Below are 27,011 nucleotides of genomic sequence, written 5' to 3'. Positions count from 1 at the left end.
CTGGGTCCTCTTCTCTTTTTTTTTTATAATTTTTATAAATGACCTGGATGAGGAAGTGGAAGGATGGGTTAGTAAATTTGCTGATGACTCATAGGTTGGGTGTGTTGTGGATAGTGTGGAGGGCTGTCAGAGGTTACAGTTGGACATCGATAGGATGCAAAACTGGGCTGAGAAGTGGCAGATGGAGTTCAACCCAGATAAGTGTGAGGTGGTTCAGTTTGGTAGGTCAAATAAGATGGTAGAATATAGTATTAATAGTAAGACTCTTGGCTGTGTGGAGGATCAGAAGGATCTTGGGGTTCGAGTCCATAGGACAGTCAAAGCTGCTGTGCAGCTTGACTCTGTGGTTAAGAAGGCAAATGGTGCATTGGCCTTTCATCAACCGTGGGTTTGAGTTTAAGAGCCGAGAGGTAATGCTACGGCCCTATAGAACCTTGGTCAGACCCCACTTGGAGTACTGTGCTCAGTTCTGGTCGCCTCACTACAGGAAGGATATTTACAAGGATGTTGCCTGGATTGGGGAGCATGCCTTATGAGAATAGGTTGAGTGAACTTGGCTTTTTCTCCTTGGAGCGACGGAGGATGAGAGGTGACCTGATAGAGGTGTATAAAATGATGAGAGGCATTGATTGTGTGGATAGTCAGAGGCTTTTTCCCAGTGCTGAAATGGTTGCCACAAGAGGATACAGGTTTAAAGTGCTGGGGAGCAAGTACAGAGGAGATGTCAGGGGCAAGTTGCTTTTTTTTATGCAGGTTATGGTGAGTGCGTGGAATGGGCTGCCGGCAACGTTGGTGGAAGCGGATACGATAGGGTCTTTTAAGAGACTCTTGGATAGATACATGGAGCTTAGAAAAATAGAGGGCTGTGGGTAACCCTCGGTAATTTCTATAATAAGTACATGATCTGCACAGCATTGTGGGCCGAAGGGCCTATATTGTGCTGTAGGTTTTCTCTGTTTCTAGAAAATGATTTTAAACAAACAGCTTACATTACAGGAAGTGATGTTCATACAAAACTGCACTTCTAGAGGCTGGAACACCTATCGTTCTCCATAATTACCTTGAAACTAGGGGCATCTTGATCACTAGATGCAAAATGTTCCGCTGCACAAACTTCTGTCACCTGTCCCATCTCATTCTCTAATGGGAGATCTAGTATCGCACTCTGCCTAGTTTGGTCCTCTGTGTACTGATTAAGGAAACTTTCTTGAACACATTTGACAAACTCTATTCCATCCAGCTGTTTTACAGTATGGAGTCCTAGTCAATATATAGAAAGTTAAAATCACCTAATATCACAACCTTGTGTTTGTTTTTGCAGCAGTCTGTAATCTTTCTGCAAATTTGCTTATCTAAATCCTGTGGACTGTTGGGTGGTTTATAATATAGACCTTGATAAGAGGGGGACCAAATGGAAAAAGAGAGGGGTGGAGGGGTGTGGGGAGAGAGATTACCGGAAGTTAGTGTTCATGCTGTTAGATTGGAGTCTACTCAAACAGAATATGAGGCGTTGTTCCTCCAGCCCCAAGAGTGGCTTCTTCAGGGCAGTAGAGGAGCTGTGGACTGACATATTGTAATGGGAATGGGACAGACATAAAGTATTTATTGTGAGGCATACTAAAAGTCAGAGAAACTGAACATTTAAAGAAAGTTAAGGAGAATCGAGGGAGGAAACCGGGAAGAGGCAGGTTATTTGTAGTGTGAATGGAAGATGGAAGGCTATTGTCGGGTGCAAGGAATATAGATGTCTATGAAAAGATTGAAATGTGAGGACACAAGTCTCAATGCGAGCTGTAGGGAAAGTGAACCAGAGTGGGTATTAAGTACGAACTTGGTGGTCTACCATGGCTGAATATGGAATAGTATGTTTTGAATGGATTTAAGTTCATGAAGTAGCTGACTTGAAGAGTTTCAATATGAGGAGTTTGACTGCAAATGATCCAAACTGGAGGAAGGAAAACATTTGGGATGAGATGGATTACAGACATGGATACTCAATATTAACAAGGGAAGATGGAATAATACCTTGACTAATATAACGAGAGATACAGCAGGGTAACAGGTGTTTCAGCCCACTTACCATGTTGATCATTCGTCACCTGTTTTCATCTATTAATACTAATCCACCATTGGATTTGTGTTTAATTTTTCCTCTTTCTCATCAATTTACCTATCCCCACCCACCCTCGGACTCTACGATTAATCTAAATCTAGAGAAATTTAGTGGCTAATTAAGTTATCAACCCGTCCTCCCTTTGGGATGAGAGAGGAAGATGGAGCCCCTGGGTGAAACCCATGTGTCAAAGGGGAAACAAAATGTGCAAATCCACACAGATAGCCAAATGGCACCTGAAGTCAAGATTGAATTAAGTTCTTTGGTGCTATGAGGCAGCAGATCTGCCACTGTGCTGCCAGCATATATAGCATGTATAAATATTTAGTAGAGAATAAAGTAGAGATGTAACAAATGTAGTTCATGCCTTTAAAAGGAAGCTAAAACCAAATCATCCATCGTTTCCTAGGATCTTAAGTCACTTAACATCCAATGCATTTTCTTCTGCTTTGTTCCTTTGATCAAGTAGAATATTTTACAGGCTTTTTTGCTTTATAGGTATTTTGTGCTTTTCTGGGGGAGCTGTAATTTTGTACTCGGGGAGCTTTGCCCTGTTTCTTGTGGAACCTGAAGGCATTGTGGATACCAATGAAAAATAATTGACTTGAAGTGCCTTAGCCAGAAAAGTAAATAATGGTTGTCAACTTGGATTGCTGATAGACATACCTTTTTAAAGTAAGAGGAAAATCAAACCATACTTCACCTCAATCTATTCAATACCTGTCGTTCAATATGTCCTTAAACTACAGTTAAGTGTCAACTAAGATTATGCTGTTTTTAATACACTAGGTAATTTTTAGTAAATAGCTGCCTCATACTCTTAGTGTATAAATAAGAATCAGGTAATATGACAGAATTGGCAAAGGGAATTAAAGATGGCGGCCTTCCACTGATGGTTTTTGTTCTCAAATCAAATCAGGTTTAATTATTATTCAAACCATATATAGATATAGTTAAATGAGATAGCATTCCTCTGGGGCCCAGGTGCATAACGTATGTTCACAATAATGAGTGAGATTTAAGAAAAACACATCATTATGCAAGAAAACACACGTATAGTCCAAGTCCCTGAGTAACATGCAAATTGATGGTATAGCTCCCAGCAATCCAGCCTGTCATTCCACTGGTGGAACGCTAGAGGGCAGCACTGACAGGAGAGGCCAGCTCTCAACTGAGCACAGACCCATGCTACAATTCCTCCAGCATCTTACCTGGACTGCAGCAGCAGGCAAGCCTGCATGAGGCCTAGTCCTTGCTATAACTGAGGCCACTCTGCTGCCTCACCTGTCTCATCACAAAACAAGGGAAACAGGCCTGTGGCATCTCACATTATCAATGTCCAACAGGGTCTTGCGATTGCAAGAGGAACGTCCAAGACAGTCACTCACAACTACACTGCGCGCTGCTTCCGTGTACCAGCTCCGATGTTTTCTAGTAGCAGGCAGCAGCACAGTCAGCACCTCCGAACCCTCTCCAGCCCATCCGCCAGCTTCTCCTTCTCCCGGCTGCTTCGCCCATCGGCTGCTCCGAACAACAAACAGATCACTGATGTAGTTGACCTGCTGTACCCGTTGTTCTTGGGGTCCAGTATAGTCTTGCGATCATAAGAGACACATTTTAAAAAGAAAAGTGCACCTTTGGTTAGCCCCTGAAGCTGCTGCATTCGAATGCGCTGTCAACTTACCAGAATTCTATGGTGGCTACTGAAAGTGACAGAATCCACATTGTAATTTGGTCATTAGGAAGACTCACTTGAGGACTTTCCCTCTGACCGACAGGAAAGAATTCCATCTGTAGTTACTGGCATTAGACTTGTCTCCTTTCTTGAAGACATTTGAGCCAGGTATTGGGGCTTTGTCAGGTGTAGAGGACTGCATGATCTTTCCAAGTCCAAGTAACCACCTTAACTGCTAGAAGCATAAACAAGGAAACTTTACTGAAAACTACCAAACCTTTTGAAAGCTTTGCTGATGTAATGTTTGTCCAGGCAGTATTAATTCAGCTAATTGTTATTTACCAGTCCCTTCCCTCCAGTTATACAACTTTCTTATTGATCTTAGTCCATAAAAGATGAAATGGGCAGTGTCAGTAGCAGTAGGGGTGCAGAATTACAAACGTTTGTAGGTGTTTATTGTTTAGAAAAGAGATGGTGATAACGGCTGTTTTCCAAATTGGAGAAAATTGTGCTTTTTTGGTGGGGGAGGGGTTTGTTGTTGCTATTGTCTTTTTTGCAAGCTTTCGAGATTCATAGGTGAAAGATATTGGAGAGGTTCGTCATACACTTAAGCGGGGCATAAGCACTGATGAAATGGCAGTTGAAATTTAAATGTGTCATATTTAGATCTTGTAGAATGAATGACCAAATGATAGAGGTAGAATTGACATTTGTACATGCAGAAACTAGTCTTAATTATCCCTCCATAGCGAATTCTCTTGCGCTTTTTGGTTATTTGCCTTTCACAGGAGAAGATAAATATTGCTGTTCAGTGTTTTTAAAAATGCATGTTCCAGATATTTGGGTAATTGCTTTATTCTGTGTATCAAAACATGAGCCTGGAAGTCTAATTCTACATGTATACTTATAGTGTCATACAAATAATACAGAAAAAAATCTTGAGCTAGTTTTGAAAAAAATGCATAAAATACCACATGCTACTCTGAAACGGGGAGCTAGACCAACTTGAATGAGGAGGTGGTGAGTCATGCAACGTGGAAGTAGGCCCTTCAGCCTAGAGCAAGCTCATCCCATCTGCCCGCCAGTCGCCCTCTAAACCACCCCGTCCACGTATTTTGGATTAACCTACCCTCTCAAAGGAGGTTGCACCAGGATTGGTCCTTGCGTTGATATCCCTTTATCTTAGATTCCCTGTATCTGTACATAAACACTTTCTGAGTAAAGGTAAAGACATTTGTAATATTGGCGAAGACTTGTTGATCAAGAAACAACTAACCTGTGGTAATGTGTAGATTTATGTGGTGAGATCATAAACTGCAGTCTTAAAACATAATTTGTTTTCTTTTGTACCCCCACAGAGGCAAGCTAACAGCAGCAGCTCACCTAGCCTGTTGAGTGATTGTGCCAAAGCTTATGCTTGTGCAGGACATGGTAAGAATTATTATTTGTAATTCAACAGTGTTAATTTAAAAGTCTATTTAAGCTAAATACAAACTGCTGGAGGAAATCAGGTCAGGCAGCATCTGTGGAGGGAAATTGACCATCTTTTGGATTAAAACCCTTCATCTAGGTTAAAAGAATGGTGGGAGATGGCCAGTTCAGAGGTGAAGAGGAGAGTAGGCCAAGATTTGCCGAGCTATAAGTGGATCAACATGACAAGGAGTTGATTGACATATAGAATTGGAGTGGGGAATGATGAGAGGCAACAAAATGCTGCAGATTACGGAATCTGATCATAAAGGTAGGGGATGAGGAACCAAATAAGAGTTATGGTGGGTATTTAGGCCGGAGAGGTGTGACTCACTGGGAGGAGTGTGTGGATAGATCAGCAGATGGACTTGGGAGAGGAGAGAAAAGAAACTGGGAATGGGCGGCTGGGAAGAAAGCATTTGGAACAAACAGTGTTGGGTAAGGGGCTTGGGTAGATCAAGTGAGAAAAGGGACAGAGTGGGAAGCATGTTATCTGAAATTTGAGAATTCAGCATTCAAAATTGGGGTTGCAGACCATCCAGGTACTGTGAGATGTTGGTCATTTAGTTGACATTTGGCCTTATCCTGTCAATGGAAAAGTCTGAAGACAGACAGGTCAGTGAGGGAATGGGAGGAGGGATTAAAATGGCTTGCAATTGGAAGCTCCAGATGACCATTGAGATGCTGACACTATGGTAGAGGAATTTGACATCATGGCGAGCCTAGAACCTTGCCTTCTGATCACAACTCTCCAACTTAGCAATATAGACTTCTGATAAGATGATGGCGCACCTCGATGCAGTGGCCATCTGGAGGTGTTATTGTCTCTTAAACTCAATTATTTAAAAAAAAGGATGCTGCTGGACGTTAAAAACTTAAAGTACCTCAGGTTTATCCCATCAGAAAGTTGCTCATTGGTGGAGAAATTGAAGGAGCTGTACTTGCTGCAGACTGTGCTGTTCTCTGCCTTTGCACACCGACGCCTCTCTGTAGCAGTGTGCAGTCTCACAGTGAGTGGTTGTCTTAGCCACTTGTGAGTGCAAGATCCTGTTGGATATTGGTAATGTGGAATGCTGCAAGTCACTGGATTATTGGCGAGACAGATGGCGGGGAGCTGGGTGGCCTTGGTAGCAATGAGGACTAGGCCTCAAGCCGTGGTGTCGCCTGTTTGCAGCTGCCCTGGATGGTTGGTGCTGGAGGTGGTGTGGCATGGCGTCCAGGCTGGCGTCATTGCTGCCCTTGGTGAAAGGCAAGCTATATTGTATCCAACTACAGACTGCTGCAACATTCATGTACTTGGACTGTATTTTTTGTGACTACACTTCAGACATCCCACCTCTCTCAGAAGTTCCGAGAGTCTCCGGCATATCAATAGTAGCTCCCTGACGCCCGGAAATTATATACAATATCCCGGAAATAGATTTTTTGAGCGGGAGAGGGAGAGCGAGTATCCTGATTGGTGTCTCTTCGTGCCAAGAGTGGTCCCCAACCACCAGGCCACGAGGAAAAATATGATTTGGCGATATGAGTCAGCCGCACCTTTCCTCATTCCCTGTCATGCCCACTGTTGAGTTTGAACGCACATGAGGTCATTACGCACGCGTCATCCATGTCAGCGTGGGAAGAAGATCAACTCCTCGAGCTTGCAAATGACAGCGGGCTGAAAAGTATGTTTGACATAACATCTGTGCTGGCATTCTGGACCAAAGTCAAGGCTGAATATCCTGAGATAGCCACAAAAGTACTGAAAACGTTGCTTCCATTTCCAACATATCTCTGCAATGAATGCAACGAAAACTAAATTGCGGAATAGATTGGACATAAGGAACCCCCTTCGAGTATCGCTGTCTTCCATCACCCCTCGATGGCACCGTCTTGTTGCAGGGAAACAAGCCCAGGGCTCCCACTGATTCAGCGATATTGGTGTGTTGCAATGATTTTATATGTTCATATGGGGAAAATATGCGCCATTTGTTTAATATCTAAATGTTACTTAAAATGTTATGATGCTATTGACTTATAATTGACTTATCACCTATATTCCGGTCGTGATTAACGCCCCCGCCCCCAAGTGGCCAGTCCGCAGGAATATTGTCAATATTAAACCGGTCTGTGTTGAAAAAATGTTGGGGACCCCTGCTAAGTAGACCTATCAGTTTTCTCTGTGGGCGGGCTTTACAGTCGATCTCAAAAATAATGACAGTGTTGCTCACTGCACTGTTTGCAACAGTGACTTTTCTATTGCTCTTGGTGGGTTAAAATGTAAGAGACATGTTGAGGTGAGTTTAACAGGTGTCATTCGTTCAACAGGTGTCATTCGTTCATTAGCATAGCTAATGTTATTTAAACTAGCTGGCTGGCTGCTAAGGAGCTACGCTGTTGATGTCCTACGTGATGAGGCAAACTCCCTGTAGACTTGCTTAAAGTTGTAATAGAATAAACATGATAATATAATATAAGTACATATTTCACTGTCACATTTTCTGCATATACCCAACTTGGTTTACAGATTAGACAAAATCACTAAACACAGTATTACATACACCTTTGGAGGTCGACGGGGCTAAGGGGGGTGTGGGTGCTACCTCCCTGAAATGAGTTTTTGCAGGGCGGGATATCTGACACTTTACTGATATCTCATGTGCTTGTTATCTTGTATGTGTTATATGTGCTTTGTGTTGTATATGACTGTTGGTACTGTGTTTTGCACCTTGGCTACACAGTAATGTTATTTTGTTTGGCTGTATTCATGGGTATTCATTTATGGTTGAATAACAATTAAATTGGAACTAGATTGCAAGCTATGTGACCATTTGGGAAGACGGGGGCAGCTTGCTTTAGGATCAGCCATCCTGATTCAGTCGATTACTAATCATTGGTAATTTTTATCAAAGAACTTTGGATTGTTTGAAGTTTGTGGTAAGACTGTTATACTGGCGCAAGATGAAGCTTAAAATACTTAACTATTTTAGTAACACTTAAAGGGTAGATTGAAATCCCACACTTGTAGAAGTTGATTTTTTAGTACCACAAATGAATCTCCACTGGAATGGATAGTTCTCACTTTTTTCTTTTTTTGATGCTTACATATGGCAAATAGGTAAAACAACTTCGTGTCTTTCTGTATTTGAATGGTGGGTTTGGTAAAAATGCAGATTTTGGAGAGTAATTACTTTATTTAACTGTACTTCTGCGGTTACTGAAATTCTCCATGTTTCAGTATTTTTGTCCTGCTAAAAATCAATCCTATTATGTTAAAGTTTTTATTAAGGTTGTGTGTTGCTGCCATGTGTAAAATAACTAAACTTGGGCTAGACAATGAACATTATCCATCAGTAACATTAATCATCAGTTTGGTCAGAGAAATTTCATGACTTTTATCACTGTCAGCATAATAAACATAATATTCTGAGTGTTTTGTGTGTTACGTACCCTGTAACTGGGTTGCCAAACCAGCAGAAATGGATCACTCAGTTGGAGTCTGGATTACTAGAACTAAGAAAGTTTTATTAAAGAAACAAGCAACACAGTAATCGAAAGGATAATAAATGCACCAGTTCAGCAATGATAAACATACATGTGCACAGAATTAAGATAACAGCATCAATCAAGCTCTATCATTGTCTAGGGGTAAATGACCAATTTCAAAGTGACACAAAGTCCAGTTCAGTTTAGTTCAGTTCGCAGTAATCGTTGCCATGGCTATGGACAATGTGGGGGGAAGGAGAGAGAGAACGAATGATCATTCCAAAACGGCTTCCACTCACAGACCTGCGATATTTCTCACAAGCAGCTTTCGGGCGAGTCCTTTGTGATGTCACCTGGGGTCACCGACTGTGACCCCTCCTCCAGATGCGGTCAATCCTCTGCAGTGAACCCGGCACCCAAGCAAGGGCGGGCACACACCGGGTTCCCGCTGATCGTACCTTTCCACCCTGTGCGTCTAAGGCTGATCCCGCGATCAGCCGTCCACGAGCTTCCCACCGACTTGGGAGAGGCGCACCGCTTCCAGGGTCTTGTTACCTCGGGTGTCGTGTGTCCTGCCTTAGCGAACCTGTCCCTTTTTATCCCCCTGCTGGGGTATCGCCTGTCCATCACTTCAAACAGTTCAGGATTCAAAGGGGGAGCCAATCTTGACAATACCCAGACTGATGGCTCCTTCATTAACACCTCCAGATGCTGCTTCATTGTTCCTTATCTCTCCCTCCCCTGAGGACAGGTGGCAGACCAACTGCTGATGCCACTGGTGCTAGCCCAGGCCAGCAAACATCTTAATTTATGTGTATTCTCGTCACATGTGCATACTGATGCTGACTCAAAGGTCATGTCTCCATTTGTCCATAAGGAAGCAATGAATTGAATTGTATACAGTGCAAAATTCTTTAGTATTGATCACTCGAAAGTATCCATTGGCTAAATAGAGATGGTCCTTCAGTCCAACAATTCCGTGCCAACCATTGTGCCCACCCAGCTAGTCCCAATTTTCTCGATTTGGTCTATATCCCTCAAAGCCTTGCTCCTCCATGTACCTACTGAAGTGCTGCTTAAAGATACTGCTGTACCTCCCTCAACTACTACTTCTGGCAGCTCTTGTGACATTTCACCTCACTGTCTACCTGCTGAGCACTTTCTCTGTACTGTAACACTTTATTCTGTACTCTGTTACTGTTTTATCTTGTACTACCTCAGTGTACGGTTGTAATGAATTGATCTGTATGGACAGTATGTAGGACAGGTTTTTCACTGTGATAATAATAAACCAATTTACCACCAACTTCTGCATGGAAAAAATGTTGCCCTTGCCCTTTTAACATCTTGTCCCTCTCCTTTGAGCTTCCCTACCATGTGGAGAAGATTGTCACCTTATCTATGTCTTTTGTAGTTTTAAAAATTTCTATAGGTCATGTCTTGTTCTCCTGCTTTCCAAGAAATAAGACCTTGCCTGCCAACCTCTCCTTAAGTTCATGCTCTCTGGTTTTGGCAACAGCCTTGTAAATCTTTCTGCACTGTTTCCAGTTTAACCATATCTTTCTTATTACAGCATAACCAATGCTGTCCATAGTACTTCAAGTGTGGCTTTACCAATGACTTGTACAAATGCAACATAATGTCCCAACTCCTATACTCATTGCCCGATGAAGGCCAGCGTGTTAAATGTCATCTTCATCACCCTGTGACATCATTTTCAACTAAATTTACACTCGAACTATTAAGTCCCTCTGTTACATTGTACTCCCTAGAGCCCTACCACATTTCCATAAGGCTTTCGACAAGATGCTGCAACATGAGACGGCTAAACAAGATGGTATTTTGTTATTTCATGGTATTTCAACTCAATGTTAATGATTTAGATAAAAGAATTGATGGCTCTGTGGCCAAGTTTGCACCCAAAGATGGGTGGAGGGGCAGTGAGTCACCAGGAGGACTTGGACGGATCAGGAGAACGGGCAAGGAAGTGACAGATGGCATTCTGTGTAAGGAGGTATATTTAGAATCAGATTTGATATCACTGGCATGTCGTAAAATTTGTTAACATAGCAGCAGCAGTACGATCCATTACAGGATAATAAAGATAAATAAATAACTCAATTACTGTGTGTGTATAATTAAATATAGTGTAAAAACAAATAATAAATATTTAAAAAGTGAGATGGCATTCTTGGCTTCAATATCTATTTAGGATTCGGATGGCAGAGGGGAAGAAGCTGTTCCTGAATCGCTGAGTGTGTGCCTTCAGGCTTCTGTACCTCTTTCCTAACAGTAGCAATGAGAAGAGGGCATGTCCTGGGTGATGGGGTTCCTCAATAATGGATGCCGCCTTTCTGAGGCACCGCTCCTTGAAGATGTCTTAGATATTATGGAGGCTAGTACTCCAGATGGAAATGACTTTATTACTTTCTGCAGCTGCTTTGGGTCCTGTGCAGTAACCTCCCCTCTCTCTCTCCACCCCCCCCCCCCCCCCAATCTGTAGAAGTTTTCGTGTGTTTTAGGTAACAAACCAAATTTCACTGCTCATGAAATATAGCCCTAGATCACCCAGACAATACAAACACCTATGTTAGGATGCTGTTTAACTATAGCTTGTGTGTTTAACACCATCATTCTCACAGTCCTGATCAATAAACAACAGAACCTGGGCCTTTGTACCTCCCTGTACAATTGGATCCTCGACTTCCTAACTAGAAGACCACAATTTGTGTGGATTGGTAATAATATTTCCTTGTTGATGATTAACATGCGTGCACCCAGTGTGTTTAGCCCACTGCTCTGCTCTCTCTACACCCATGACTGTGTGGCTAGGTAGAGGTCAAATGTTATTCTAAACTTGTTGACAATACAACCATTGTTGGTAGAATCTCAGAGATTCGAGAGGGCATACAGGAGCGAGTTATACCAGCTAGTCACAGCAGCATACATCAGTATGACCAAAGAGCCGATTATCAACTTCAGGAAGGGTAAGATGAGGGAACACCTGAAGAGCAAGAGGACAAGATGTGAGAGAATAGGACCAATGAAGTGTGACAGTGGAAAAATGTATATGGAGCCAGAGGAGATGGCAGAGGTACTTAATGAATACTTTGCTTCAGTATTCACTACGGAAAAGGATCTTGGCGATAGCAGGGATGACTTGCAGCGGACTAAAAAGCTTGAGCGTGCAGATATTAAGGATGAGGCTGTACTGGAGCTTTTGGAAAACACCAAGTTGGATAAGTCACCAGGACCGGACAGGATGTAATCAAGCTACTGAGGGAAGCAAGGGAAAAGATTGCTGAGCTTCTGGCAATGATCTTTGTGTCATCAATGAGGACCGGAGAGGTTCTGGAGGATTGGAGGGTTGCGGATGTTGTTCCCTTATTCAAGAAAGGGAATAGGGATAGCCCAGGAAATTATAGACCAGTGAGTCTTTCTTAAGTTGATGGAGAAGACCCTGAGAGGCAGGATTTATGAACATTTGGAGAGCCATAATATGATTAGGAATAGTCAACATGGCTTTGTCAAAGGCAGGTCGTGCCTTATGAACCTGATTGAATCTTTTTGAGGATGTGACTGAACACATTGATGAAGATAGAACCATAGATATAGTGTATATGGATCTTAGCAAGGTATTTGATAAGGTACCCCATGCAAGGCTTATTGAGACAGTTAGGAGGCATGGGATCCAAGGGGACATTGCTTTCTGGATCCAGAACTGGCTTGCCCACAGAAGACAAAGAGTGGTTGTGGACGGGTCATATTCTGCATGGAGGCCGGTGACCAGTGGTGTGCCTCAGGGATTTGTTCTGGGACCCCTACTCTTCGTGATTTTTATAAATGACCTGGATGAGGAAGTGGAGGAATGCGTTAGTAAATTTTCTGATGACACAAAGGTTGGGGGTGTTGTGGATAGTGTGGAGGGCCGTCAGAGGTTACAGCGGGATATTGATAGGATGCAAAACTGGGCTGAGAAGTGGCAGATGGAGTTCAACCCAGATAAGTGTGAGGTGGTTCATTTTGGTAGGTCAAATATCATGGCAGAATATAGCATTAATGGCAAGACTTGGCAGTGTGGAGGATCAGAGGGATCTTGGGGTCCGAGTCCATAGGATACTCAAAGCTGCTATGTAGGTTGACTCTGTGGTTAATATGGTGCATTGGCCTTCATCAATATTGAGATTGAGTTTAAGAGCAAAGAAGTAATGATGCAGCTCTATAGGACCCTAGTCAGACCCCGCTTTGAGTACTGTGCTCAATTCAGGTCACCTCACTTACAGGAAGCATGTGGAAACTATAAAAAGGGTGCAGAGGAGATTTACAAGGATGTTGCCTGGATTGGGGAGCATGCCTTATGAAAATAGGTTGAGTGAACTTGGCTTTTTCTCTTTGGAGCGCCAGAGGATGAGAGGTGACCTGGTAGAGCTGTACAAGATAATGAGAGGCATTGATCATGTGGATAGTCAGAGGCTTTTTCCCAGAGCTCAAATGGCTAGCACGAGAGGGCATATTTTTAAGGTGCTTAGAAGTAGGTACAGAGGAGATATCAGGAGTAAGTTTTTTACGCAGACAGTGGTGAGTGCATGGAATGGGCTGCTGGCAGCGGTGGTGGAGACGGAAACGATAGGGTCTTTTAAGAGACTCCTGGATGGATACATGGAGCTTAGAAAAATAGAGGGTTATGGATAAGCCTCGGTAGTTCTAAGGTAAGGACATGTTCGGCACAGCTTTGTGGGCCGAAGGGCCTGTATTGTGCTGTAGGTTTTCTATGTTTCTATAAACCAATCTTCAGAGGGATGAGAAGTGAAGAGAGTGAGCAATTTCAAGTTCCTGGGTATCAAGATCTCTGAGGATTTAATCGGGTCCCAACATTTCAATGCACTATAAAGAAGGCAAGATAGCAGCAATATTTCATTAGGTATATGGTCATGTACTTTTGTAGAAAGAATATAGGCATAAACTTTTTTTTGGAAATAGGAAGTGAATTCAGGAACCAGAGGTGCAAGGGAATTTGGGAGTCCTAGTGGAGGATTCCCTAGCAGTTAATTTGTAGTTTGAGTCAGTAGTAAGGAAGGCACATGTATTGTTAGCATCTATTTTGAGAGGACTAGAATATAAATGCAAAGATGTAATGTTGATACTTCATAAGTTATTGATCACATTTGGACTGTTGTGAGCAGTTTTTGTACCCCATATCTAAAACAGGATATGCTGGCACTGGAGAGGGTCCAGAGGTTTACAAGAATGATCCTAGGAATGAAAGGGTTAACATATGAAGAGTGTTTAATGGTTCTGGGTCTTTCCTTGCTGGAGTTTAGTAGGGGGAGGGGGATACTATGGAAAATTGAAAGGCCTAGGTGGAATAGAAATGAAGAGAATGTTTCAGGTAATGTGAGGGGTCTAGGATCAGAAGGCACAGCCTCAGACATCAAGGATGTCCTTTTAAAACAGATGAGGAGTTTCTTTCACCAGAGGGTAGTGAATTTGTAGAATTCATTGCCACAGATGGCTGTGGTAGCTAATCCATTTAGTTGTTTTGAAAGTGGGAGGGTGTGATGGGTTGTAGATTTAATAAAGGCGTTAAAGGTTATGGGGAGAAGAAAGGAGAATGGGATTTGGAAGGAAAATGAATCAGCCATTAATGAATGGTTTAATCTTTTTAAACTGTCTAGGATCTCCAGGGAGTGTTCTTGATGCTTTATATTGGTACTACTTTATTAAACCTATATTTTTGAGGACTTGGGAGAATACCATTTGGGATCTGGTGGATATAATAGAAAGTAAGAATATAGCAGGAGTAGGTCACCTGGCCCCTAAAGTCTCATCATGGCTGATCTGTCCCAGGTCTCGTTTTTCCTTCTGTGCTGATTACCTTTGGATCTCAGTTCCTGATCTTTCAAAAATATCTTGCAGCTGTCCCTGTTATCTTCTGTGTATGCTATTTAACTATGTTATTCAAGTCACTGTTTTAGCCCATTCAAAAAAAAATCCTAAAATGGGTGTCCATTTTTAGTATTTGCTGTTTCATATTCACTTACATGTCCCATATAATACATCACTATCATTTAGTTTTTGCATCATTGTAATTTTCCTAGTGATAGTATTTCTGTGCAATCTTCCCATTATTTGACTGCCTGTAGATTTTGGACCTCAATTGTTCCTTAGCTCTGTTTCCTAATTTAGCCATGTGACTTGTTACCATTTCAGAGGCAGCTAGGGAATGTCATTAATTGCTGACCTTGTCAGTTGTGCCCCTATCCCCTGAATTAATAATTAAAGAAATGTTAATTGATTTCTAATCTAAGCACTTTTTTTTCCTTGCAGATCAACTAAGTTTACCTGCCTCATTGTTCAGTGATTTCTCTAGCCTCAACATCTCCCAAAGGAGAAAGGTAGGCGATTTAGCTGTGATTTAAATGACTAAGTGACTTCATTTAAGTTCATTGCATAATTTCTCTTTCTTTTCCTTGCATTTCTGTGCCTCGTTTTTCAATCATTCCAACAGATAATTTCCTCTGAGCCTTTGTGGATGATAATGAAAGGTACGCAGTTCATGTAAGTGTCTTCGAGCCAAGAAGATGAAAATGGAAACCCTGTGTTTTGCAACTTTTTATAGTTTACAGTGTTGGTTTGTTTAGATAGGAGAAAACAAAATAATTTGTACAGCTGTCTAACAGGAAGCCAGCATATAGACAGCATTGAATATAACAAAAATCATGTACACCAAAGTGCAACATATTTTCTAAGCACTATTTTACTGAAACTTTTTTGCACACTAAGTATTCTTTGAGAGTTTTTAAATTTTGACCCAGTAATCACTAATATTTGTATTATTGCAGTTACTTGTGCAAAATAAATCATTGATTATTCGATTGACTGTGTTTGTCAGCAATGTTGATTTCTTGAACCTCCAGTGACTATTAGTTACGTTTAATGTAGATAGTGTGTGTAGCATATTGTTTCTTTGTTGGAACTGAACTATCAATCATCATTATCCTGAAGCAGTAGGTAGGGATAACTTCACTCGCCTCATCACTGATCTGCTCCCACAACCTGTGGACTCACTTTCAAGGTCTCTTCATCTCATGTTTTCAATATTTATTGCTTATTTATTTATTATTGTTTACTTTTTTTCTTTGTATTTGCACAGTTTGTTGTCTTTTGCAATTAGTTGTTTGTCCTTTTGGATGTGGTCTTTCATTGTCATGTTTCTTGGATTTTCTGAGTATGCCCGCAAGAAAACGTGTCTCAGGGTTGTGTATGGTAACATACCGTATATGTACCTTGATGAGAAATTTCCTTTGATCGTTTTAACTTTGAACTGGCTGTAATAACAATGTAGTTCAATAAAACCTAATTTTAGGATTGAGATACCTAATGTATTTGGTACACAGGGCTGTTTGAACCTTTTGATCAGAATGCTATTACTTTTTATTCGCTCCCACAATTGTCAATTAATTCATGATTTTCACAGTTACATAGAGTTTGGAAAGTGCAGTGCAGGAACCTGTCCTTCAGTCTACCGTGCCTGTGCCGACCATGATGCCAAAGTAAACTAAACTATGTGCCTGCGCACGATCCAGATCTGTCCATTTTCCTGTATGTTCAAGATAGTTTAATGTCATTTCCGGTACACAAGTGTAAAGGAGAACAAAATAATTGTTACTCCAAATTGGATGCAGCACAAAAAAATGACAATATGATGAAGACAGTAATCATAAAAAAAATACATAGAAATGCACATGATAGCTTGTATGCAATGATTGTATGTCCATAAAGTGAAGTTAGGTACAGGAGTGTCTGTACATAAGGTGACTCTGACAGGAAATGATAAAGTAGTGGTGGTTTGGGTTGTGGAGGAGTGATATTGTGGGTGGAGGTATTGATTAGCCTTACTGCTTGGGGAAAGCAACTGTTTTTGAGTCTGATGGTCCTGGTGTGAATGCTATATAGCCATCTCTTTGATGGGAGGGACAAATAGCCCATGAGCACAGGGTGTGTGGAATTCATGATGTTACTGGCCTTTTCCCAGCACCTTTATGTATATATGTCCTTAATGGTGGATAGGCTAATGCTGGTGATGCACTGGGCAGTTTTGACTAACTGTTATAGAGCCTTTCCACTGCAGTGCAGTTTCTGTGCCATGTAGTGGTGCAGCTTGTTAGGATGCTCTCTACTGTGCATCAGTAGAATGATGTGTGTATAGACCTGCATAGTCCAGCTCTCTTCAGCCTCCTCGGAAAGTAGAGGTTGTGCAAGATGTGCACTCCCAGGTGTTTGAAACTGCTCGCAATTTCCACTGCTGTGCCACCAATGTAAAGAGCTGTGTGAGTGGTGCGGGTTCTCCTGAAATCTCCTTCCTCCTTTGTCTTGTTGACATTGAGGAAGGCCTGTCTAAATACTGCTTAAATGCACTACCTCCACCACTCCTGGCAGAAGTCTACAGGCACTTACCATTTTCTCCTTATAATTAATACTCTCTATTCCAGGCAGCATTCTGCACCCTCTACAAGGCCTCCACATCATCTTTGTAATAACTAGAACTGCATACACTACTCCAAATGCGGCATTACCCAAATTTTATACAGCTGCAACATGAGTCAGGAATTCATAGCTAACTCCCAACTTCATTGGTATAACTTACTGCTCCAACTGACAAAGGCACCTTATTATGTACCACCTTTACCACCTTATCTACTTATGTCACCGCTTATGAAGGTGACTGGTCATGTGCTACAGCATCATTTGCCTGTGAATGCCATCAATAATTTTGGTCATCTGTCTAAAATAGCCCATAAAATGTACATATTTTGTACCCTTGTCTGGGCATTTAAATAATCTTTTTCCCAAGGTATGGTGACAAAGCTAAATGCAATTTTAGAGATGTGATCTAACCAATGATCTGAAACACTGATGAAAATTTGGCACCTATTTTATTCCATCTAATTTTTTATTAGTATTTCAGGTTGTAGTTGTAGAAGCGCACTTTTTATTGTTGTATGTACATGGACTGGTATTGTGGTGTTGATGATTACTTACAATATTCCTTTTTTATTCTAATACTGTCAGAGGTAGGAAATGCACTTGCCTTGCTTGCTGAACACTTGAGATTATAAGTAATTTGAAAGAGATTCAGGGTAATTTCCTGGAGCAGTTTATCTTGGAACCAACTGAGGAACTAGTTATTAGAGCATTTTTTATGTAATCATTTAGGGTTTATTAATGATTGATTATCAAGAAACCACTTATTATGCTCAAAGTATTTCACATTGATTACAGTGCTGTAAGTCTTAAATTTAAACTCAATTACATATATATGCCATACAATCACAAACAAGACTAAAACATTGACTGTACTCTTTTCCATTGATGCTGCCTGGCCTGCTGAGCTTCTCCAGCATTTTGTGTGTTTTGCTCATATATGCAATACAAGTTAGATATACGCATTTAATTTAAGAATCAATTAAATGATTGCAAACACTGACAGAACAGATGTCATAATTTTTTTGAACATATAAATCAATTGAGAAATAAAATCTCCCTGGAAAAAGTAAAGATCAGAAAGTAAAGAATCTTAAGTATTTGATTTAAAAAAAAAAATTAGTGTGGCCAAGAAGAGTTGTTTGTAGGGGTGTACAATATTTGGTCAATGATTCAGCCTGACAATGTTTTGGCAACAGCAGTTAGACTTGCATATATAAAATTAACATACATGAGATTGAAAGGAGAGGCAAACTAGATTATAATCTTATCGCCTGTCTCAGCATTCACATAAAGCACATCAGTTAATGTTTATTGAGATCAGCTTTTGTGAATGTATTCCAGTTGTCCACGGTTGGCACTCCTTTCTTCCTACATGACGGGAAGGAAAGAAGTTAGATTTGATGCCTCTCAACTACCAAAGGCTGTGTTTCTGGAACCAAATCTTCATGACATGAGTGAGAGCATTGGTCTATTTGGATAAATAATCTGATTTTCAAGTCTCTTGTTAATAATTTTGTTCTTGCATCATGAATTTTCTCCTGTACAATAGAACTTATTAAAATTGGGAGCATTACTTGTCTGTCCATTACCAAGGGTAGTGACACTTTTTCAGTCCTCAATTCGTATAGCTCAGTATTTTTAGTTTTAGTCTCTCTCTTGTGCTTCCTTCTCCTTCTGTTTTGAGGTCACAAGATTCTACCTGCAAGTACTTTGTCATGAAACCAGAATATTAGGAGAGTTTTAGAAACCAGCCAAAAATTGACTAAAATGAGTGAGTGAAAATAAATATACTTGAGACATGTAGCATGTTAAATCTTCTGCAAGGAAACCAAGTTATCAATTAATACTGGTCCCTTGTCAGTGACTAGCAAAGTGGAGCTTCAAGAATTTTTTAATGAAGTAAAGATACTTAAAGTAAAATTACTAGTGGTCAACAAATCTCCCGATTTGATGACCTGCATAATAGCATCTTAAAATAAGATTCTCCTCCTTGGTAGACTTTCATGGTAGTGGATGACTTGCATCTGCTCTAATTCTGTGGATTCTGAGGTTATGTATTCAGATTGACAACAATGGGGAGGTTGTTACTACAATTATATTTGCCGTCTTTCTTGATGCTTTACTTGGTTCCCTGGGCAAGAGCTGTGATTTCATGTCTGAGATACCTCTTTCAATTTTAGAGCTTCAATCTTAATATGCATTCTTCTCTGCTTTCATTTGGTCTAGGATGTTTTCAAGACTAAACCAGAGAGTGCTATGGAGTGGAGTCAAGGACTCCTGGGAATAGGGATGTAGTTGAGTTCTATGCCTCTTACTGCAGGTGCTGACTGCCTTTCCGGCCTTGATAAATTTTCCTATATCCTTGGCTTTCAGGAGTGTACTCCCTCAGATATTAAGGTCATAGATGGTCTTGATGTTTCAACGTTGCTTTCTTTGTGGCGCTGTTGCCACCATTGTATGGGTTCAGGTTTATGGAAATAGTGGTGGATTAGTCAGTGGTATATTTAGTCATCAGTAGCCATCATAGCATGAATGATAGTCATCATGGTATGAAGAATGAGTACAATTTTGCAGTGTCTTGCTTAGAAGCAAAAGCTGTTTAATGAGTGCCAATATTGAAAGTGAGGTCTTGTATAAAATAGACTGTTACTATGACAAAATCCCATTTCTCCTCCTTTTCTGCCAACGAAACATTTCAACCCTGTATGGAAATCACCAAGGATAATCAATTTGTCTTTGTCTTTGGTGCAGGGCAGTGTTTCTTTAAACTAGGATGAGAAACTGTTAGCATCCCAGTTGGAGAATATACACTGATGGTTGTAGCATGTTGGCTCATATTAGAGTGAGTCAAGGAATCATGAGCCTTTTGTTTGTCCCATAAGGTGAATTGCTGATGTGTCTGGTTTGCTCATTGTAGTTGGAAAATCTATCAATAGCCTTATTAATCCATTATCAAAATGCCCAAGACTTTGAAATAATCTCAATAGGTAGGAGATAAGCAAGTGTAACACTTGTTCACAGGTTTCAAAATAAAACATAGGGAATAAGGGCAGAGTTAGCCATTCAGTCTCTCAAATCTGCTCCATTATTCGTTCTGGTTGAAGCCAAGTTGTACTGGGCCTGTACTCCTCCACTCTGCAAGTCCCTCATTTCACCAATCTTTTAAAATGCTGCTTAGTTCCTCTAAATAATTTTAATATGGAAGAATTGACTTCCTGCTCAAATTTTTCAACTCCTTCACCTCCCATGTCCAGATGAAGGGTCTTGACATGAAATGTTGATTATCCATTTCCCTCTTTAGATGCTGTGTTCCTCCAGGTTCTAACATCAGTTTCTTGTGACTCCCATATATCCCTTGTTGGATTAATTTTTAAAGAAAAACTGCTTTTTTTTTAAAAAACTAAAGTTCAACTGCATGTTGGGCTCATACCTCATACTAATAAGTGTACTTGGAAGTGAAGTTAAATCTGACTTGACCATTGCTTAACCAATACCAATCTGAGGTGACATACCTGATCTGGTGCTTTTAAGCTCTGCATAGATAAGTAGCCACTTTCTGTAGTAAAGCCTGCTATGGAGAAATAATGAAAAAGTGAATGTCAAATAGGACCTATGTTTTTGTATTGCATTCACTTTTCTAGTTACTTGCAGGCAGCACTATGATATCCAATAATACCAAGCCTTAAATTTTTATGAAGAGCTGAACTGACCCAAACATGGAATTTCCTTGATACTCAACTGTGAGTTTGTGATCAAGAGGCTATTGAAGTATTCTTGGGTGGTCAGGTGGTACAAATAAATACTAACTGAATGTGTTATTTTTCCTCTATGGCACATTGCACTCTATCTGAGGAATAGCTACAGATAACATGACAATTTTGTATGAATTTTTTGGGGGTCAATGGGAAATGCCATTTAACACATACTTCAGAGCCAAGCAAAGTAAATGTTTTACCATCAGTGGAAAAGGAGCAAATTTGAAACTTGTATACAGTTTATGTAGTTGAGTACTTTCAGAATTTAGCTTGTATTTTTATTTTTCCCCAGAATTCATATTTCATATTGATCCTCTCTTTTTAGTTTGCATTAAATTAGCCAAATGTGAAGCTGCTCAATGAGTTTAGTAATTCTGGGTAACCCTAACTGTAATGAATTTCTCACCCTGTTATTCAATGAATAAAAGTGCTGGTTTCGTACAAATAACTACTTGTATCTTTCATTAAGAAAAGAAATTGCTGTAGAACTCTAAATTTAAGGAACCCCTTTTGAACTATCAGTGAAAGGTTGGGAGCTATTATTAAAGAATGTAATTGTTTTATTATTAGATTTGTTTTTACAAGTTAGTCTTTGATTCACAACCTATGGTCTAGATAAAGCTATTCTCTGGTTATATTTGACACTCAAGTAGAAACTATTTATTTCCTTTCTGTCTCTTGAAATGACATATAAAGTTAATATTTGCATCATATATTGCTCCTCAGTTTTTTCTTTTAACAAGTATGTATCATTGGAATTGAAATCTAATATTTGTACTACTATTTGATGTCGTATGAAGGATCCCAGTCCAATACATTGACCTCAATTTCCCTTTACAGATGCTGTCTTGCTATTTTGTCTTGTCTTCTTCTAGCTGCTTGTTTTTTGCTTGTGTAGTCACTTATTTTTGAAATCTTCCGGCCTTATCATTTAGTGGACACAGAATTGCTTCCTTCACAAAATTCATTAACACAAGTTAAGTACTTGCAAATTTTGGCTCGGTGTCGTTGCACCTGATTGCTGATGTCCTAAATACACCATTACCTTTCAGTTTGGGCACTTAGTAATGAAATTGATAATAGTGAGTTTCAAAGAAAATTTTTACATAGTTGATGTAATTGATAATATTGATGTTTTAAAATTATATTTTGATTGTGAAGGAATGTTCTATCCATTCCCTTGATTGTATGTTAAATGAAACAATCCCATATAGGTTTTAGGGATAATTTCATAATATATTATTCCTGGGCTACTAAGAAACAATTTAAGTTCTATCTCTTCAACAGTCATATTTCCTTAATCTTGTTTAGTAAGTATAGTATTTATATATTGAGAAAGATTTTCAATGCTACACAAATATAGAAGAAAGATCAGTCTAATGTTCCCTTTGTTTTAGTTGCACAGGTTTAACATTATATTATAAATATCAGTTAATGCAAAGTAAAGAAAATATGAAACCTAAATACTAGATGCTAACTAATCACTAAGGCAGCCAGATAGACTTGTACTTTTTTATTTGTACATTTTTGACAATTTTGCACATGTAAACAGAAAGCTTAAGTTTGTTGTGAGGTGAAACAGTACTTTCATTATTTATTTCTCTTTTCTCACTTGGTCTTCAACTAGTTTGCATTTTTTGTTTTCATTTGAGCACATAATCAAACAGAAGTCAACTGTGTAGATGCTTAATCTCTGCAATAATCCAATTAAAGATGTTTGTTACTTTGCGCATAGTGCTGAAACCTCTTGTTGGTTTGAGTTTATGTGAAAGGGCTTATTTTTATCTTCTAGAATTGTTTTTACTTGCTATAAACATTTTGCAATGCTGTAAAATTTAAATGTTAGGTTAATTGCTTAGTGGTGGACTTCAAGGATCTGATGTGAATAATCGCATAGGATGTTGTTTTATTGCCAGGCACCAAATCCAGCTGCAAGTGAGTTCATCCCAAAAGGAGGATCAACCCCAAGGCTAAGTTCTGTGTCCCAATCCAATATGTCTGCCTTTTCACCAGCCTTATTCTCTCATCCGTCATTGGGCAGTCCATCAGCAGCTGTCTTAGCTCCAGGTAAGCTACTAGTGGGTATCTTAACAGCACTTCTGTACCTTATAAATTATATTCATTTTCAAAATAAAAGACTGCACACTTCCATAAGTGTGAAAGGAGAAAAAAATTACTGTGTAATGTTGCCTAGTGCATTAATAGCTGCAGGCTATCTTTGCTGATGGTACAACATTGATTGGTCTTACCTCAAATAATGAGGCCGCGTACAAAGAAGAAGTCATCACCCTGACACAGTGGTGTCAAGAAAACAACCTGTCCTTCAATGTTGCAAAAACAAAGGAGCTGGTTGTGGACTACAGGAGGAATGAAGACAGGCTAACCCCTATTGACATCAATGGATTTGGGGTTGAGAGGGTGAACAGCTTTACGTTCCTCGGCATACACATCACAGAGGATCTCACGTGGTCTCTATATATCGGCTGTATGGTGAAAAAGCACAACAGCGCCTCTTTCACCTCAGATGGTTGAAGAAGCTTGGCATGAGTTGCAAATCCTCAGGATGTTCTACTGGGGCACAACTGAGAGCATCCTGACTGGCTGCATCACTGCCTGGTATGGGAACTGTACTTCCCTCAATTGCAGGACTCTGCCGAGAGTGGTGTGGACAGCCCAGCACATCTGTAGATGTGAACTTCCCAATATTCAGGGCATTTACAGAGACAGGTGCGTAAAAAGGGCCCGAAGGATCATTGGAGACCCAAGTCAATCCAACCACAAACTGTTCTAGGGAATGGTACTGCAGCATTAAAGCCAAGACCAACAGGCTCCGGAACAGCTTCTTTCACCAGGCCATCAGACTGATTAATTCACACTGATGCAATTGTATCTCTATGCTATATTGACTGTCCTGTTGTACATACTGTGTTTTTTTACAAATTATTATAAATTGCACATTTAGACAGAGATGTAACGTAAAGATTTTTACTCCTTACGTATGTGAAGGAAGTAAGAAATGAAGTCAATTCAATTCAGTTAGAAAAGACCCAGTTGGATAGGATAATTAATTTAAAAAATGTTCAGTTCATTCAAACTTGCAGTTATATTCGGCTGTGATAAGCATCTGGGACCTGATGCTGTAGTAAAGTATATTTTTCCTCATTTGAAGTACTATAATTTGATGGGCACGGTGGGCATGTGGCCAAGTGCTTAAGGCATTGGACTAGCGATCTGAAGGTCGTGAGTTCGAGCCCCAGCCGAGGGAACGTGTTGTGTCCTTGAGCAAGGCACTTAATCACACAGTGCTCTGCAACGACAGTGGTGCCAAGCTGTATGGGTCCTAATGCCCTTCCCTTGGACAACATTGGTGTCGTGGAGAGGGGAGACCTGCAGCATGGGCACCTGCGGGTCTTCCATACAACCTTGCCTAGGCCTGCGCCCTGGAGAGTGAAGACTTTCCAGGCGCAGATCCATGGTCTTGCAAGACTAACGGATGCCTTTATTAATTTGACTAGAATAGAGTATTCAAAAAAAAAAGACTGCAGTTTCTGGAGATCTGAAATTTTAAAAACAGAATACTCAGCAGGTCAGTCAGCATCTATGCAAAGAGAAGCTATTGATGTTTCAGGTTGATGACCCCTCCATTAGGCCATAATCTAATATTGTCTAACTAGATTGTTTCTACCTTTCCCTGTTTTTAATTATGCTGATTTCAATTTTAGTATCTGATTTTGTTCACAAAACTGCTTATACAAATGAACATTATGTAAACAAGTCAATATTATATTCTCATCTATTCTATTAGTGTGAGCAATGTAGTGGTGGGGTGAGAAGTGCTTAATCTTATCCTTGGGTACTGTTGTTTTTTTTTTGAATATGCATTGTTGAATGTTTAAAAACAAAATATGTTTGCTTGTGAAGCTACCTGTTGGAAAAAGGCACCAGGCAGATCCCCAACTTTGATGGGCTGAGAGTCCAATATGTAAGTGCTGGAGAAAAGGTAGAAAATTTTGAAACGATAATCAACCTGCAGGGTCAAATAGTTATCCATATTAGTTTTCTCCCATTCTGCACTAGAGAAATAGAATGCCCTCGATATTTATTTTGCTATTTCTTGCAACTTTTCTCCTTTCTTCTGAAAGAGTTGACTTGTGGGGATGTGGTTTTTCCAGCACCTCATCCAGGTGGCCAATATATATATGTGCACTTTGAATATTGAAAGACTGTCTGATCATGGGAGGATCAATAATAAGAAGCTGAAGCTGAAGCCTCTTTGTAGCAACACTTTCGCAGTGCTGGCTGCAATCCACTTTCACTGCATAGACTACTGATTTAGTCTGGGATGATCTTTGATTGACTGGCTTAGGTATACACTGGAAAATCTCCTTGAACCATCAAGGGCTCTGTACTCTTATCCTCGCATACAGGAGTTAGGCGAAGAAAATAATTGAGATAAGGACTATGGCCCAGAATGGCCTACTTTTATCCAGTGGAATATGAAAGTTTCATTGTAAATCACATTGATTCAACAGCTCCCTTTTCTACTTCTATCTTTGGTGTAGAAAAATGTTTACAAATTTAGATACTGCAGTCAAAATGTATATCTGCTGGAACACATTATTTGAGGTATTTTTTATTTGTAAGTGGCTTCTCAGTAGTAAAGAATTTTTTTGTTCATTTAAGATGTCATTGACTTGGTTGAATCATCGCTCTGATTAAATCCCTTTTTGGTCTGATCTTTGAGCATTGACTGCTTAATGATTTAGCTAATGGGCTAATGAAAGACTTAAAATTATCAGATTACATTCGGGTGCTTTGAGGAGTTATCCATGAGGTAGAATTCCCTAAGCTTAACAAGAAATTAATTTGGCCAGCAAAATTTAATTTATTTTCCCATTTCAGGTTTATTTCTACTTTGTTCTGATTTTGGTTTCAGAAGTAATTGCTGGAGAATATCTTTAACTTGTATTGTGAAAATAAGTGTTCTATCAATGTTCTTTTCTTTAAGGACCTGTCACCTAAACTTCAGTTATCATTTTACTCAATGTGACTGTTAAATGACCCATGTCCTGTTGGTTATGATTTTTTTTCTCCACACACTTAATGGGATATTGACATGATAAATAAAATTTTCTGGAAGTCAAAGAGTTTACTGTCGTATGTAAAGTGCAATGAGAAACTTGCAGCAGCATCACAGGCTGATACTCATGTAAGCACATTCCCAAGAAGATCATAAATTATACAAATTATACAAAACTTTAATAAGAAAAAAACACTATATACAAGTGCAAAATGATTAGTAGTCACAGAATAGATAAATTGTAGTGCTAATCAAGATTACCACTCAAACCAGTTGGTTTGAGAATCAAATGCGAGAAAGCAAGTATCTTTTCTTTAACCTGGTGATGTGGCCTGAGACTTCTGTACTTCCTCCTCGATAGTAGCTGTGGGAAAAAAATGGAATGGCCCATTTAGTAGGGATCTTTGGATGTTCCCGTTATGAGGCAGAGCCTCCTGTAGATATTATCGATGGTGGGAAGGAACGTATTCATGATGTATTGGCCAGAATCCACCACTCTCTGCAGCTTCTTGCATTCCTGTGCATTTAAATTGCCATACCTAACCATGCTGCAACCAGTCAGGATACTTAGTGTTCAGTGAGAAGCTGAATTTCCTTAACCTCCTAGAAAGTAAAGACACTGGTGTGCGTTCCTTATAATAGCATTTATTTGCTGGGCTCATCTTGTATGTTAACACCCAGGACTTTAAACTTGCTGACTCTGTCCATAACCAGTCCCATGATGTAGACTGTCATGTTCACTGTCTTAGTTTATAAACTGTAACTTTTGTAACCATTAAGTGTTGTAAGATGCCTTTTAATGCAGCAAATACTGTAATGAACACTTTGTGATCTTGTGACTGTTCTCTGTAATGCAGTTGCAATATTTATTTGAAGTTCACCCCACTATTAAAGTAGGTCCTTGTTAATTATAACAAAATAGGGGATATTAGAAACACTTCAGAACGTGGCATAGAATGTACA

At 39.9% G+C, this 27,011-nt stretch overlaps 1 protein-coding gene across 2 annotated transcripts in view; it reads left to right on the top strand.

The window, feature by feature from the left end:
• The window catches only part of pan3 (poly(A) specific ribonuclease subunit PAN3), a 110,114-nt gene that overhangs the window by 20,114 nt on the left and 62,989 nt on the right, over positions 1–27,011 (top strand). For both annotated transcript variants that reach the window (XR_011886566.1, XM_072262976.1), the window contains exons 3-5: positions 5,147–5,219; positions 15,054–15,121; positions 22,885–23,035. Coding sequence is in view for 1 of the 2 variants with exons in the window: in XM_072262976.1 (XP_072119077.1) it covers positions 5,147–5,219; positions 15,054–15,121; positions 22,885–23,035 (292 nt within the window). In the remaining variant the exon portion in view is untranslated. The remainder of the gene's footprint in view (positions 1–5,146; positions 5,220–15,053; positions 15,122–22,884; positions 23,036–27,011) is intronic.

This window comes from Mobula birostris, chromosome 7 (genome assembly GCF_030028105.1).
Source record: "Mobula birostris isolate sMobBir1 chromosome 7, sMobBir1.hap1, whole genome shotgun sequence".
NCBI lineage: Eukaryota > Metazoa > Chordata > Chondrichthyes > Myliobatiformes > Myliobatidae > Mobula > Mobula birostris.
The sequence above is the reverse complement of the archived record's forward strand: the minus strand, read 5'-3'. Positions and strand labels throughout refer to the sequence as shown.